At 44.9% G+C, this 15,333-nt stretch overlaps 2 protein-coding genes across 2 annotated transcripts; one reads left to right on the top strand and one right to left on the bottom strand.

Annotated features, from left to right (window-relative positions):
• Positions 1-3,624: 3,624 nt before the first annotated feature.
• Positions 3,625-6,664, top strand: prok2 (prokineticin 2; the record flags this gene model as incomplete). The annotated part of the gene is given in 4 exon segments (XM_084543983.1): positions 3,625-3,651; positions 3,653-3,820; positions 5,514-5,639; positions 6,516-6,664. Coding segments are annotated over 4 exon segments (447 nt in total). The 3' UTR covers positions 6,642-6,664.
• A 4,401-nt stretch (positions 6,665-11,065) lies between these two features.
• Positions 11,066-13,676, bottom strand: gpr27 (G protein-coupled receptor 27). The gene has a single exon (XM_084542374.1). The coding sequence runs from the start codon at positions 13,240-13,242 to the stop codon at positions 12,127-12,129; it is 1,116 nt and encodes a 371-aa protein (XP_084398500.1). The 5' UTR covers positions 13,243-13,676; the 3' UTR covers positions 11,066-12,126.
• Positions 13,677-15,333: the final 1,657 nt, after the last annotated feature.

Below are 15,333 nucleotides of genomic sequence, written 5' to 3'. Positions count from 1 at the left end.
GTTGGGAGCATGGAATTGTCCAAAATCTCTTGGTATGCTGAAGCATTCAGAGTTCCTTTCACTGGTACTAAGGGGCCAAGCCCAGCTCCTGAAAAACAACCCTACACCATAATCACCCCCTCCACCAAACTTCACACTTGGCACAATGCAGTCAGACAAGTACCGTTCTCATGGCAACCACCAAACCCAGACTCATTCATCAGATTGCCAGATGTATAAGCGTGATTGGTCACTCCAGAGAACATGTCTCCACTGCTCTAGAGTCCAGTGGTGACGTGCTGTACACCACTGCATCTGACGCTTTGCATTGCACTTGGTGATGTATCATACATCATGTATGGATTGGAAGCAGCTGCTCGGCCATGGAAACCCATTCCATGAAGCTCTACACTGTTCTTGAGCTAATCTGAAGCTAATCTGAAGGACACAATGAGGAGCACAGCATGTCAGGCCTGAGGGCAAAAGAGAAGAGAACTGACAGTTCTGGGGACAACTATTCACTATCCATTATGTTGTGTCTGATTGGTGTATTGTTAATACTTTGTTAATTATAGAGGAATATTAAACAAAGGTGCATAGCAGTTAACATCAGATGTGGCTGACGTGCAGATGGATCCGTTTTGTTCAAACAGCCTCTGCTTCTGAGCGTCCTTGCCTCCTGACACGTGTTTACTCAGTTCTCTGGTTTACTCTTTGCCTCAGAGCCACATGTAAGACAACTGAATACAAATGCTCCTCTAAAGCAGAAAATGATACCGCTGATAACGCCCTCCAATATTCTGGGAGTGCTTACATAGCCTTAACCGCTCCCTTCCACCTGTTCTTCACATTTGCATTTTAAGGAACGCTTGTCTTCCTGTTCTGTTTGCTGAATGAAAGCTTCCATCCAGGGATTTGTCTGTGGAAGCATCATTTGATGAGCTGTCTTTTCAGGATTTTTAAAATGTGCAGTGATGCACAGTGTGTACTAATGAGAGCTGCTCACTACAGATCATGCATGCCCGTTAAGTATTTGGTTCTGTGACAGCGTGGTGATGCATTAGTGACGGTAGATCGCTCACTGTTTCTGATACTATAATAATAACAAGTCATATACACAGATCAGTCACAACATTACGACCACCTTCCTAATATTGTGCAGGTCTCCCTTGTGGTGACTCATCAGAGAATGGACATGGGCCTTCTGAGGGAAAAGGACAAAAATAGATGGTGCTAGGGCTGATCTACACTGATCTGGCATAACATTATGACTTGTGCCTCCAAAACTGACTGATCAGAGAGCCTCTGTGGATCATCCCACAGATACTTGATCAGTTTGGGATCTAGTGAATTTGGAGGCCAGGTCAACACCTTGTGCTGTTCTTCATGTTTTTTTTTTTTAGTTGTTCCTAAAGTGTTCTTGTGTCTGTGTCTGTGTCAGGCTGCATCCTGCTGGGGATGGCTGCTGCCATCAAGGAGTGTCATTGCTATGGGGTGGGGGTGCCTGGTCTGGTCTAGGTGGGTGCTACATGTCTAAGTAACATCCACACCAATGAATGCCAGGTCCAAAAGTTTCCCTGCAGAACACTGAACTGGTCGATCTGATTCTGATTCTGATTCTGACAAGATGGTCAATGTTATTTACTTCTCCTGGTGATAATGTTGTGGCTGATCAGTGTGCAAATACCACACTGCTTCTATTACTTCCTCTGCAAAAGTAGCACATTCAGATGTGAGCATATGGATATTCTTAAATTCAGTTGTCAGTATACCTCATTTTAGACATTCACATATTTGGACACATTTCTCTGCAAAGCTCCATCTCCTTAACATGCTCCTTAAAATGCTTCTCAACAACCTGAAAACGTTGGTGGGAATTACCTGAATTTAAAATCAGACAAGAGAGCGTGTCAATAATCCATGTTTCTGACGATGCAGGGCCTATATGGTGTAGGCTCGAACACTCTGCAGATCACAGATTAACCCAGAGTCTCTCTCTAAGTGACTATGTCCTCACAGACTCACGGCGACAGGTTTTCAAACATTTCCCTTCATATGAATAAATCTCCAAAAATGTGTCAGAAACAGGTTATTTCTCAGGCTGATTATGGGACGGACAAAAGCCCGTCGTTGTGTTTCAGTGGACCAGCGCTGTGTGTGTGTGCAGGTGTGAGGAATGAGCAGCATTTTATCAGAGCAGCAAGGGCAGCGTCAGCCCACGGTTTGTTCACCAAAGGATGCATTCAAGCACATCTCTGAGGTAGGTCAACAGCACTCAAATCGTTTTTATCTGCGCAAAAAGCATTTAAAAAAAGAAAACGGTTTGAAACTGCAAGAATGAGAGGTCTCCTTTTCAAACAAGACGTAGGGAAACCGATGCCTGTATGCGCAGCTCAAATTTCACATTTCTGATTTACTCCAGAAACTTTCTTAAATGATTTGAAACCAGCATGTGTCTTAGCTCTTTAGGAATCAGCTGGTCGATACTCAGACAGCTCAGTCTCATGGCTGTGATCTAAAATCTAAATAAACCCAAAAGACGATGAGTCGTGATCTTCGCTTTGCTTTCAAACACTCTCCAAGTGTGTGGATACGTTTCAGCTGCACCTCAGCTCTGTCCACTTCTAATAAACTGCCAGTGTGTTTGAGGATGATGTGGTGCCTCGCGTCGGTCAGTGCAACACGGGGCAACGCCGCAGCATGCCCGCCTTCCTGTCTGACTCATTTGTCGGTGTCAGTCTGCCAAGCTGTGACGGAGACCGGTTCACACAGGTGTTGATTGGCCACGTCAGTCGGTTACATCAGAGGCGCCAACGCTCTGACTTCAGGCCGCTGCGCCGCACTGCACCCTGGGTAAACCTGAGGCCCGCCACAGGCTGCTCGGCGATCAGATGCCTCTGAAAAATGGCAACTTCTGAAAGTTAGATAATATTATTTATTAGTGCTGCAACGAAAGAATGGCTCTTGGAAGACAGGGTGAACGAAAACCCGAATAAACAGATCTGATGTGCAGATTTGACTTTTGAGAATTAATCACAGAGACTGGAGTCGGACTATTTCTGAATCAACACAGACAGAATATTGAGTCCTCAAAGTTCATCTGAAGTGACTATGAGACCTTGATGCGTCCCCTCCTTACACTAAACGACCATTGTTGTGACTGATCGGAAACCTGTTGAAATAATAAGCAGCCCGTTCAGCAGGGTCTTTATTATCAGGAGAGCAGAAATCCGCGTCCCTGAGTTAAAGCCGATCCTTTCACCGCGAACATCATTATGGCCCCGTTTGAAAGGATGTTTCAAAACTGTGACCTTGGAGTGTGAAAAGGTGCCGAAGGTGGTTGGGTGTGTGCGACACAAAACTGCACTGAATGTGTTTACGTCGGTCACCGGTCATGTTTAGCATATCTGAGAGCAGAATGGGCTTTGGTTTTGGTATGAAAATGCAAAGAAATACGAATTAAAAAAAGAAAAAGGCAGGGACGTTGTCATGTAAAAGTTTACCTTGGTCTCTTTTTCTTTCTTTCTTTTCTTTTCTTTTTTATTTTTTTTTTGCAGCTCCTACAATGGCAACGCTGGCGTGTGTGAGTCACGGAGCTTCTGAATGGCGGGCTGGGTTTATAAACCTCGGCCAGCCCTCCAACACATGAGCTTGGAGGCCATTTGTCTCTGCAGGTCCGTCACGGATGCGCATGCAGCGATACCCGTCAGCCTCCGCATCCTCACTTTTCACCCTGGAGGGCACGCGAAGTCAGAGACAGCTCTTCATCATGAGGTCCTTCCTCCTAATGCTCTTCTCTCTGCTGCTGGTGTCCCGCGGATCTTCAGCCATCATCACAGGGGTAAGTGCATGCTACAACAGGTAGACAACTCAAATGTAAATGATGGATTTATATGTATATATTTTTTTTTTGCTGCATGCTGCACTACTTCATATTTGCCTCAAATACAAATAATAGGACTATAGGATAAGGATATGTCACAGTAAAGGACATTTAGTATAAAAAACTTTTCTTTTTTAAATGGGCAATTTTTCATTGTATTATTTATTTATTTAATTTTTTACAGATAACTGCACACAGCTTGAGAATTTGATGGTGCTTCATCAGTTCAGCAAAGGGAAAAATAACGATAATAAAACATCTAAAACAAACAATTTTTTAAAAAAAAAATGTGAAAAAATAATCCCCTTTCAGAAAATCCACATATACATTGTGTAATTTTGTATATAATTAATTAAAATTATACAAGCATGACAGTGTTTATTAGTTATATATATATTCGTATATATATTTATATTTATATATTTATAAAAACTATTTGAATGCAAACTTTTTTTTTTTTGCAGATTGTGCAGTCTAAATCATATACCGTGCATAACTTACATCCATAACCTGCTAATAACCCAGCCTCCTCTGTCACCGCTGTGTGTCTGATGTGAAGCACGCAGCCACAAAAGAGAAAGTGATTTTTGTCGGCGTCTGTCACATGAAATCGCTCCCGTCCCTTCTTCATTTGGTTCCCTTCATCTCATCAAAAGTGAGAGCTGTCACTCAGCTTCTCGCCGCGACACTCCATAACAATAAACCTCCAGCGGTCGTGCAGCGCTTCGTTCCTGGTGTAATCACACTCTTAGTTCACCACAGCAGCCTGCAGTGTGTGTTGCACCTCGTTCCACCACCTATCTGAAGAAGATGATTATCTTTCCTTTTCCTGTTAAGGCACAAATTATCACTTCACTGTGTTCATCATGTAATAACATCATCATTAGCCCATCATTAGCAAATCACCTCCCCTTTGATTAGACAGAGAGCGATGGCTCTTTATTGTATTTTCAACCACCTTTCATTCATTCATTATCTGTTACTGTTCATCCTTGTCTAGAGGGATGAGCCGGTCCCAGCTATCGTTGGGCAACAAGAGGCGGGGTACAGACTGTCAAAAAAAACAAAAAAACGTTCACACTCACATGCACACACACGGTTAATTGAGAATCCACAGTTTATCTAACCGACGTGTCTGTGGAGCGTGGGAGGAAGCCGGAGAACACTCACGCTGCCACAGAAAGAACATGCAAACTCTGCACAGAAAGGCCCCCGGGTGGGGTTCGAACCCAGAACCTTCTTGCTGCGAGCCATCTGTGCTAACCGTTCCTGCCATTTTTGACAACCTAACAATTAAAAATGTTTCCTAATATAAAATACACTGCAGTACAGTCGATAATAGCTGGAAACTGTTTTCATTTAAATGTTCATGTATTAAGGGACGGTACAGTGGTGTGGTGGTTAGCACTGATGCCTCACAGCAAGAAGGTTCTGGGTTCTAATCCATGGGTCGACTGGTTGTGGAGTTTGTATGTTCTCCCTGAGTCTGCATGGGTTCTCTCCAGGTACTCCACCATCCAAAGACATGCTGGTTAGGTTCATTGGTGATTCTAAATTGGCCGACCCTTCACAGGACAAACAGTTACAGAAGATACAGAAGTTACAGAAGCTGAAGATGAAGATGTTCATGTATTAAGTTTGGTTTGTTTAGGCCTGTGAGAAGGACACCCAGTGTGGAGTAGGGATGTGCTGTGCGGTGAGTTTGTGGATCCGCAGCCTGCGCATGTGTACGCCCATGGGACAGGAAGGAGACGACTGTCATCCTCTGAGCCACGAGGTGAGGAGAGCTTCCACAGCAGCCTGACCCCTCTGGTCTCTGGCACGGCGTTGACTTCCGCCTCTTTTTCTTGTACATTTGTTCATATGCTAATTTTGTCAATTTTTTGCTTATACTATTTTATTTTATTTTACTAGATTTTTACCTACATTTTATTTTATCTATCTTTTTTACTTGTGGCTACTGTAACCAGCAGTTTCCCTTGGATGATTAAAGACTGTCTAGTCTAAGTTTTATTTTCATGCCTCCATACGGGCGTTTGCCATTTGTCAGTCCAGTCGTGCACACCCATGAGATATAACTTCTGGAACACCCTGACCAATGTCCTTTTAAATTTGGCTCAAGTATGAACTGATTAGATTTTGGGGGTCAAAGGTCAAAGTCACTGCGACCTCATAAGACATGTTTTTGACCTTAAAGGCTCTTTTAGACGTACATAGCCGGACATAGACGCCGTAACTTACGCACGTAACCTACGCCGGTGCGAGTCATTTATACTCGTGCCTCCATGTGTTCCATCTTTATCGATCCAAAACAGTCAATTGGAAAATTGCAGAGATGGAGAAGCAGCCGGAAATATAAAAACAGGAAACGCGTTGCTACCAAGCGGACCAATCACAGCTCTTGTGGTCTGCGTTGCCGCCTGTAACTCAACATATAATAATTATAAAAGCAATGTCACATAAAGGTCTAATTCAGTACAATAAGGTGGTGGTGTTCTGTATCTCTGAGGTCAAAGGTCAACTTTACACCCTACCTTTTCCCGTATTCATTCAAAGCCTTCGCTGCGTGCATCATGTCCTATTTTCAACTTTCCTAATGTACGGCTTCATCCGTGATCAAACTTCTCTCACGTCTTTATCTCTCTGCATCCAGGTCCCTTTCCTCGGGAAGAGACTCCACCATACCTGCCCCTGTCTTCCCAACCTGTCTTGTGTTACCATAGTGGAGGGCAAATCCAAATGTCTCTCGTCATTCAAGTATCCAGACTACTACCTCTGATGTCCAGCTCCTGCCGTTACTGTATCTGCTGCCTGCACTGTAACTATTTTCTCTGCCTTTAAAAAAATAAAGATAAATAAAAATCAGGTTTTTATTTTAATTTTATTTGGAATAAAGAGATTTTATTTATTAATGCTCCACCACGTTGGTTCTGGTTAAATTAAACTGTATATTTAAAGTGAATTCCACTTGCTGATCTTTTGTCCTCTTGGGTTTTACAGCCAATAAAATACACTGTTTATGTCTATGCTCTGCATTAGTTTTATCTGGACTCAATTCACTTATCTTTACAGGCAATAAGGATGATTTCCGCTTACAACACATTGCTCCGTGTCGCTCTTGGTTTTAAGCATCTTGTTGCCCGGTGGGGTTTTCGTCGAGCTTTCAGGTGCCCTCTAGGGAAGCATGAGGAGAAACACATCGCTGGAAATGAAATGACATCCAGTCGGAACCTAAACACAGATGTTTTTCACAGTTTTTTCACACTTAATTACTTTTCTAACCACAAAAAAAAGGGGAAACCTGAGCAATGATGGGCCTTTTCTCACATTCACATCTGCAACCAACCTGGAAACAGAGAGGCTGCTGTGAGATTAATGACTGCCGGGCTACGACTGTAAGCATTTCTTCAAAGCTCAAGGCTAAAATTAGATTTGTCCAGCGTGTGAGGCAATGACTCACGTCAATCTAATACTTTAGTAAACTGTACTGGTCTCAGTGGAGTCACCTGTAATGAAGCCTGAGAGTTAGACTGCATAACCTGCAGTAACCGTCAGTAACCTACATGCAAAAATGACATTTAATGCATAGTTTAAAACCTGATAAATTGGGATTTTTAAGACTAGGTGACAAGCATTGCGTACAGGCAGCTTCTTAAACGCAGTGGGTTTGCTAATAAGCTGAACAACTACGTTCCCGATGCAGCCGAGAGAACGCAGCCTGCAGATGAAGACCGACTCCGGCTCAAGGCTGCATGGATATGTGGTGACTATAGGGCAAAAGAATCAGTCAGTCAATCTGTGCTCTAATTCACTTCTTTGCTCCCATTGGTGGGTGAACAGACTCTTCAGGATCTTCTGTGATATGCAGACACGTGATACGACTGTTAAGTGCACCCCTTCGCTCCTGAACTCTCTGGGATAATATATCGACTGAATATTCAGCCCAGTCCTTCAACCACACTGCAGGCTGTGACGGCTGCACTGAGGTGAATGTAGACACCAGGTTTTAACATAAAGGAAGAATTAATTAACGGTCCATTGTTGAGTTCAGTATTTTTATTTATCCTCCCTGTGTATATAGTGTATTTTTATTAGTATATCTATTTCTTGCAGATTTGAACATATGCAAATCTTTTTTTATTTGCTTATTTTATTTATTTATATTTTTATTTCTTATTTTAATTTTTTATTTATTTTAATTTTTTATTTTAACTATCCTAAACTTATGTTTCTTTTTACTTTTTTTCAAGAACTATTTTTTATTTATTTATTTATTTATTTTATGTGTTTTTTTTAATGGAACCAAGCAATTTCCTTCTGTCAATCTAAGTAATGCTCTTTTAAATGTGGTCATAGAGCACACTATTAAATACCCAATGCAACCATAGCAGATAGTATAGCATTTTTAGAAAGCTACCTCTCCAGCTGCTCAAATTGTGTTTCAGAAAAACCCAGTGAGGAGGACGGAGGTTAATCGTCGTAGCTCGGTGGTTAAAAAAGCCCAGAAAGGTCAAAGGCAACGAGCCAGCGGGAAAATCCCAGAGAAAGAAGAAAAGACTCACATTTCTCCGGCATCGCAGCAGAGCCTGCGTGCCCTGAAGGCGGCACGATGTACCAAAAATACCCAGCCTGCATTTGCATCGCACCAGAGCGCGTGAGCAGGTGAGGATCTTCCCGCAGCAGAGAGGTGCCTCTGCACGCCGGCAGCAGAGCTCAACCAGCTGTCACCGACAAGCAGGCATGTTGTGAAGCTAATGGTTATGGATGCGCCGAGGTGCAGGCGGCGCGTTGAGGAGTCTGGTGGGGCAGATTATAGACAGTGAAGAGACCTGAGCTCAGAAACTCCTCAATAAAGCACAATGATTAAAGTAGGAATGGATGTAGGAGTATTTACTAAATCAATAGCCTGTTACTGGATTTAGGAGCGAGGAGGGGTTTTTGATTAAAAAGCAGGTTTGACACAAACAGCTTAATGGAACATACACCGATCAGCCACAACATTATGACCAATGACAGGAGACAAGTGAATTACATTGACCATCTTTTGACAATTCAGTGTTCTGCTGGGAAACTTTTGGACCTGGCATTCATTCATGTAGATGTTACTTAGACATGTAGCACCCACCTAGACCAGACCAGGCACCTCCACCCCATAGCAATGACACTCCTTGATGGCAGCAGGATGCAGCACACAAAACACTTTAGGAACAACTAAAAAAAAAACATGAAGAACAGCACAAGGTGTTGACCTGGCCTCCAAATTCACTAGATCCCAAACTGATCAAGTATCTGTGGGATGATCCACAGAGGCCCCTCCCCTCAAAGATCCCCCCACTAACAACATTGTGTTGGACACCCTCAGAAGGCCCATGCCCATTCTCTGAAGGGAGACCTACACCATATTAGGAAGGTAGATGAACATTAAGCTTTTGAAGGAACCACGAGTGCTTTCTCTTTTACTTCTCAAAACTGCGTTGATGGTTGGTGTGAGCCAACACTCTGACAATGTGACGTGACACTGACACAACGTATTACCACCAGCTGTAATTAGTTTGACAGCAGATTTTTCCCGCGATAGGAGACATTGGTGGTAAATGTCAGGTTTGGTGTCAGCCTGTCACAATCAAAGAGCAAACATGTCTTTTTAGATTCTCCATTTTGACTTGATGTTCAACAGCATCCTTACAAGGGGAGGCGGGGGGGGGGGGGGGTGTTACAGCAGCAGCATCTCAGTTTGTCTGCGCACACATCTGTGAATGAGATTTTCACATGCAAGTAAAATTCCCTTCTATTTTCATTTAAATCTGTCGGGGTTTCTCAGGTTTCCACGAGCCTGGGCTCGAGTCACGTTTAAATAAAGCGTCCAGTGAGGAGCCTGATGTGGAGATGATGAACGATCTGTTTCTGTGAAGCTAATATTACTCATAATAAGGGAGCATTTACGTTCAGTTTTCTTTTACAGCTTCTTGCGCACATTCACAAACCTGAGTGTGCACGTATGGACTAACATATTCAACTCTCCCACACATGCATCGCAAATGCTGTTGCTACAGTAAGACGCCCAAACAGGTCCAGGATTTGGGAAATACCGCATGAGTTCACGGGTCCAGGTCCCCTCCACCTACTTTAGTTTTGTTTAATTATTTATTTTACTGTTCCAATACATTTGTTCAGATTTAGTTTCCCATCATGATGATCTAATCCCTCTACAATGCTGGGAATTATACATTAAATCATACTTTAATGATTTCTTTGAGTCTATTGAGTCTAGAAATAATGGAATCAGAACTTTTGACTGCAGAATGTGACCCCGAACCTCCACTAATTTTACATGTTCACAAGTTTAGTGTCATTTTGGCCCAGGTTTGTGACTCTGAGTTTGACCAAATGGACATTACAGACTAGGCATTTAGCAGCTCTTCACCAGAGATGGTTTGACCTTGATCAGCCCCCTGACCACCAACCAGAGAGCTCCTACGCCTTCGTCAAGTCCCTGCTTCTTCTGTTACTGTTGCCGGGTTGGACAAACAATAGCCGTGCAAGGTCAACTCCCATAGAAAAACATTGAAAACCTGTAATAATAGAGTCTAGAAGCAACGTGGGGGCGAGACAGCTAATGTCAGCAACCAGGCTAATGGCAGACCTTGGAAATACTGCGAATCCTTTCACCAGGTTTCAGTTTTTATGAATGCATTTCCTCTTCTGGCTGCAAATCCGGCTGCATGACACACACACTTAAGGAGAAACTTCTCATACATCCCTCTCTCTAACATAATCACACGTGAACTCATGGGGAAGCAGATGTAAACGAAAGAGAGACGTGATCCAACGTGGACTGTCTCTTCTTCAGACAGAACTGGAGGTGAGATTGTATTTTGTCAGTTTTAACATCTGTCAACAGTTAGCAGCTAACAGGCAGAGTTTACGGGTTGCTTGCCAATACCGTCGGCTCCTCCGTGTCCTCGCAGACTCTTTTGGTTTCTCATTGGTTTATGTGAAAGCACTGGAGCAATCATCCAGATTTTAAACCCTAAATATGATGTTTGATATTAGTCAGGGAGGCCGGGGGGACGCTGAAAACCCTCACTTTATCACATAATCTGGGCTGAAGCTCTGAGCAGAGCGAGGTCTGGACAGGATTACTCCTCGGGAGGACGCACGAGTCTGGGGATAAATTGTCCCAAGACTTCAGGAGTGTAAGCCCGGCGGAAGTTGCTATTTAGATCTATTCAGTCCCAGCAGAAAATACACAAAATGAAACCATGATCATCACTCCCTTTTAACACCTGCAGCTGAATTCAAAAAGCCCAGCGAGTGCACGTGTCAATAAAAGTACACATCCAAATACCGATCTGACGGGACATTCAGAGACATCTTATTAAAAACAGGTGATAGCGTCCAAACAACTTATCATCCATTTCTTATTTATTTGCTAAGAAATACAAACAATGCAAACAGCCTGTCCAAAGCACCAGATTGTTCACATTTTCCCAGAGTCCCGCTGTCTGTAGAAAAAGAATGCTGTCTGAGAATGTCTAATGGAGGAGGAGAAGAAGAAGAAGAAGAAGGAGAATTTGCAAAATACTTTTAAAGTGAGAGTTTGAAGCGCCGTTCAGCGAAACAGAAATTGATCTAATTATGAAATATACAACATATCTGGTTAAAAATCAAAAGCAGGGGGAAAGGCATGAAGGGGTTTTACAGTATTTACAGATTACCCTCATTAAAAACACAGCCTGCGTCCAGACGATCAGAAACCAAGTGGCCAGGGGATAAAATGTTCCTGCAGTGAGCAAACTACCCTAAAATGGGAATTCGAAAATATACAAAAAAAAAGTGACATTCGTGGAAATTATTGTTGTAGAGTCTTTAGGGCACGGTGAGGGAAAAACGTCTCCAAAGGTAGGACATGGTGTTCATCACATGTCCTACATTTGGAATGAATGTCACCTACAGAACATGCAGAGGCGTAAATTAAAAGGTGGCTGACACCCGGCTGGTGGGGCAAACAACCTCAGGTTCACTATATTCATATTAAAGCGTCACATTAAGCTTTAATAAAAATGATGCTGGTTGTGATAAGTAAAATAGTGGGCAGCCTAAACCCCTTTGCCACAAATAGAAATGTAAACAGCCACAGCATCCCTGTCTGCAGGTCTGCCTGCATGGAGGAGGGGAGCACTCTGTGTACATTCTGAAATAGGTGTAAAATTGGTCTTTGGCAGTATTTTTTTTTTGGGGGGGGGGGGGGGGGGCAGTGCAGCTCAGATGACACAGTACGGCTCCATGGGTGTCTGTGTTCCCAGGCAGCAGGGGAAACAGGCTCTGAGTCTCATCCGGAGCTCCTTGTTGAACAGGAAGCTGATGATGGGGTTCGCTCCAGCCTGGGCGAAGCTCATCCACACCGCAGCGGTCAGGTAGAGCTGCGGGACCGGAGCCCCCCGCACAAATATCCTCAGATAGCAGGCGCTTATGTAAGGAGCCCACAGAACGAGGAAGGTCAGGGTGATCATGTAGAACATCTTCCCGATGCGTTTCTCCATCTTAAATTCGTCCAGCACCAGCAGCCGCCTGTTGCCAGGGTGAGAGGCTTGCCTGATGCCCACCAGCGTCGGCGGGGTCGGTCCGCGCCCGAAGCCGGCGATCCAGTTGGCGGCGGCTTGACCCGTGGCGCCCGGGCCGTGGAAGGTCCAGTTCTGGCTGATGGCTGGGACCAGCTGAGCCGGCTTCATCTTGCGGTGGTCGTAGACGAAGCACAGCATCTTTATGTAAACCACATGGGTCGTGCCCACGATGACGGCCAGCATCAGCATGAAGCCCAGGGTGTCGTTCGCCTTCACGTAGCGGTGCTCGAAGATGCACTGCTCCTCCTCGCGGATGAACTTGTAGGTGCCCACGTCGAAAACCGGAGGAAAGGCCATGGCCACGGAGAGCGTCCACACCATGCAGATCACCGCCACGCACGTACACAGGTTCATCCGCTTGGAGTAGAACCGGTGGTGGGCGATCGCCATGTACCGGGTGACGCTGACGCAGAAGAGCAAGAAGGCGACGTGGAAGCAGAAGAGCACCGACATGAAGGCGACGATCTTGCAGCAGAGCGCGCTGTACGGCCAGGACGAGCCGCCGCTGATCGACGCCATCACGAAGGGGAAGCAGACCGCGGAGCGCACCACGTCCGCCAGGCACAGGTCCAGCAGGAAATAGTAGGGAGCCTTGTGCAGCGAGCTGTCCCTCAGCAGCAGCAGCGACAGCGACGCGTTGCCCAGCAGGCTGATGCCCATGATCAGACCCAGCGAGGCCAGCTTGACCGCAGAGGCCGTGGACGCATAGTTCTGTAAGGACGGGCTGCTCTCCCCAAACTCACTTGTGTTTGCCATCTATGCAGCCGAGGGAGCGCGTATCCCCACATCAATTCATCGACGGGCGGTATTATCCTGCCAGGGCTGAACGAAAAACTCAATCAGCGCGATCGTCCGCCCCTAGAACAGAAAAAAAAACTACTCAGGAATAAATTCCATCCTAATGTTGAGCAATCATCCCCATCGAAAAACAAACCAAAATCACTTCATGCTCCTTTTTTTTTTCTTCTTATCCTTCATCTCAGGCGTGCGCGGTGGAAAAAGCCCCTGTGTCTGTTCTCCCATTCCTCTCTGAACAGAAGCAGCCCGGTTTGGGTTCGCACACCATTTCGGAAGGCAGCTGCTCGGCAGGCGACAAGCGGCTCAGAAAACACATCTCAGTTTCCACCCATGGCGGAGGGGGGCTCTCCCGTTAGTCTCGGGGAATAAAAAACCAAAAAGGCGCGGATGCATGGCGCAACGATAATTACGCATCCAGTAAATATTAGCAGCCCGTTAGCCCGCAAAGGCAAACGTGTCAGTGGTAGCCGAGCGGCGGTGGGAGCGTCAGCGCGGGTCTGTCGGTGGATGGCGTCTAGCCTATGCGACGCACGTCCGCTCGCATCCAGAGAGCAGGCCTGGGATCAGCCAGGAGCTCATCAGCTGGTCTCTATCGCGACCTGTAGGGAGTCTGTGGGCGCACTGATGAGAGTGTTGACAGACCTGCTGTATTAACGATGCACGATGTTTGATGTGCAGGGGATTAGGAGGGCTGATCATATGTTTTAATATTTGACAGTGATTGTGTTGCAGTTGATCTAAATGACAGAAAGTAGAATCTTTATAGAAAGACAAAAATAATACTACCTCCAAGACAGTTGTGACTCATCAGAGAATGGACATGGGCCTTCTGAGGGTGTCCTGTGGTGTCTGGTGTTAGTGGGGGGGCCTTTGAGGGGAGGGGCCTCTGTGGATCATCCCACAGATACTTGATCAGTTTGGGATCTAGTGAATTTTCCTAAACTGTTTCAATTCAATTCAATTCAATTTTATTTATATAGCGTCAATAACAATACAAATCGTCTCAAGACGCTTTACAAAAACCCGGCCTGAAACCCCCAGAGCAAGCCTGAAGGCAACGGTGGCAAGGAAAAACTCCCTTTTAACAGGAAGAAACCTCGAGCAGAACCCAGCTCATATGGAGGGACCCATCTGCCTAAGGCCAGCCGGGTACAGATATAAGAAAGAGAGAAGAGAAGAGAACAGCAAGATGAACATACATCTGTCATAGATACACATATCTGACTATAGTGTACATGTGGAATCTTATGATACAAACTGATGATGTTACATGACAGTTTGAAAGTGTGCTGCATCCTGCTGGGGATGGCTGCTGCCATCAAGGAGAGTCATTGCTATGGGGTGGGGGTGCCTGGTCTGGTCTAGGTGGGTGCTACATGTCTAAATAACATCCACACCAATGAATGCCAGGTCCAGAAGTTTCCCAGCAGAACATTGAACTGTCACAAGATGATTTAAATGTTATTCACTGTCTCCTGTCAGTGGTCATAATGTTGTGGCTGGTCGGTTTAATCCTCTATCAGCTGGGCCAGGTAGCTAGACTTTATCTCTGCATTACAGGACTAAAACAAACAATCAAGTTCAGATATGTTATTAATTGTGTCTCATCAGACTTTAACACTGTTTACTTTCTTATTAACTTTTCTGCAGAGGCTGATCAACACACAGACAAAACAGTGACATGGGTCATGTGCTTATGCTTTGCTAGAAGGTAACAAACAGCCCCATTAGATGCTTTCCTGCCTGATGTGGTGCTACAGGTCTTTTCCTATAGTAACACACAGCCTAGAATGAAAAGGCTGGCGCCGTGTGACAAACTAGGTCAAGCATTTAAGGAGAAGCGATAGAAGATTTGGCAAAAACTGCACAGAGAAGCTTTTCATCATGAAAAAATAAAATCTAGGTTACGTGCTGACTCAAACAGCACCACCTGGTGACTCTTCAGGATAAAGAACAGCCCGTATCAAATGGAAACGCGCTTGATACTGAAGATCTCTGTGTAATCACATCTTGCCCTCGGCAGGGCCTGTGTACTTTGAACTACAGATG

Source organism: Chelon labrosus (genome assembly GCF_963514085.1).
Source record: "Chelon labrosus genome assembly, chromosome: 4".
Taxonomy (NCBI): domain Eukaryota; kingdom Metazoa; phylum Chordata; class Actinopteri; order Mugiliformes; family Mugilidae; genus Chelon; species Chelon labrosus.
Note: the sequence above shows the minus strand (reverse complement) of the source record. Positions and strands in the feature narration are given on the sequence as shown.

Bases quoted from the DNA above. Each gene is read 5' to 3' on its own strand.
- gpr27 (XM_084542374.1), bottom strand. From the start codon at position 13,242: ATGGCAAACACAAGTGAGTTTGGGGAGAGCAGCCCGTCCTTACAGAAC.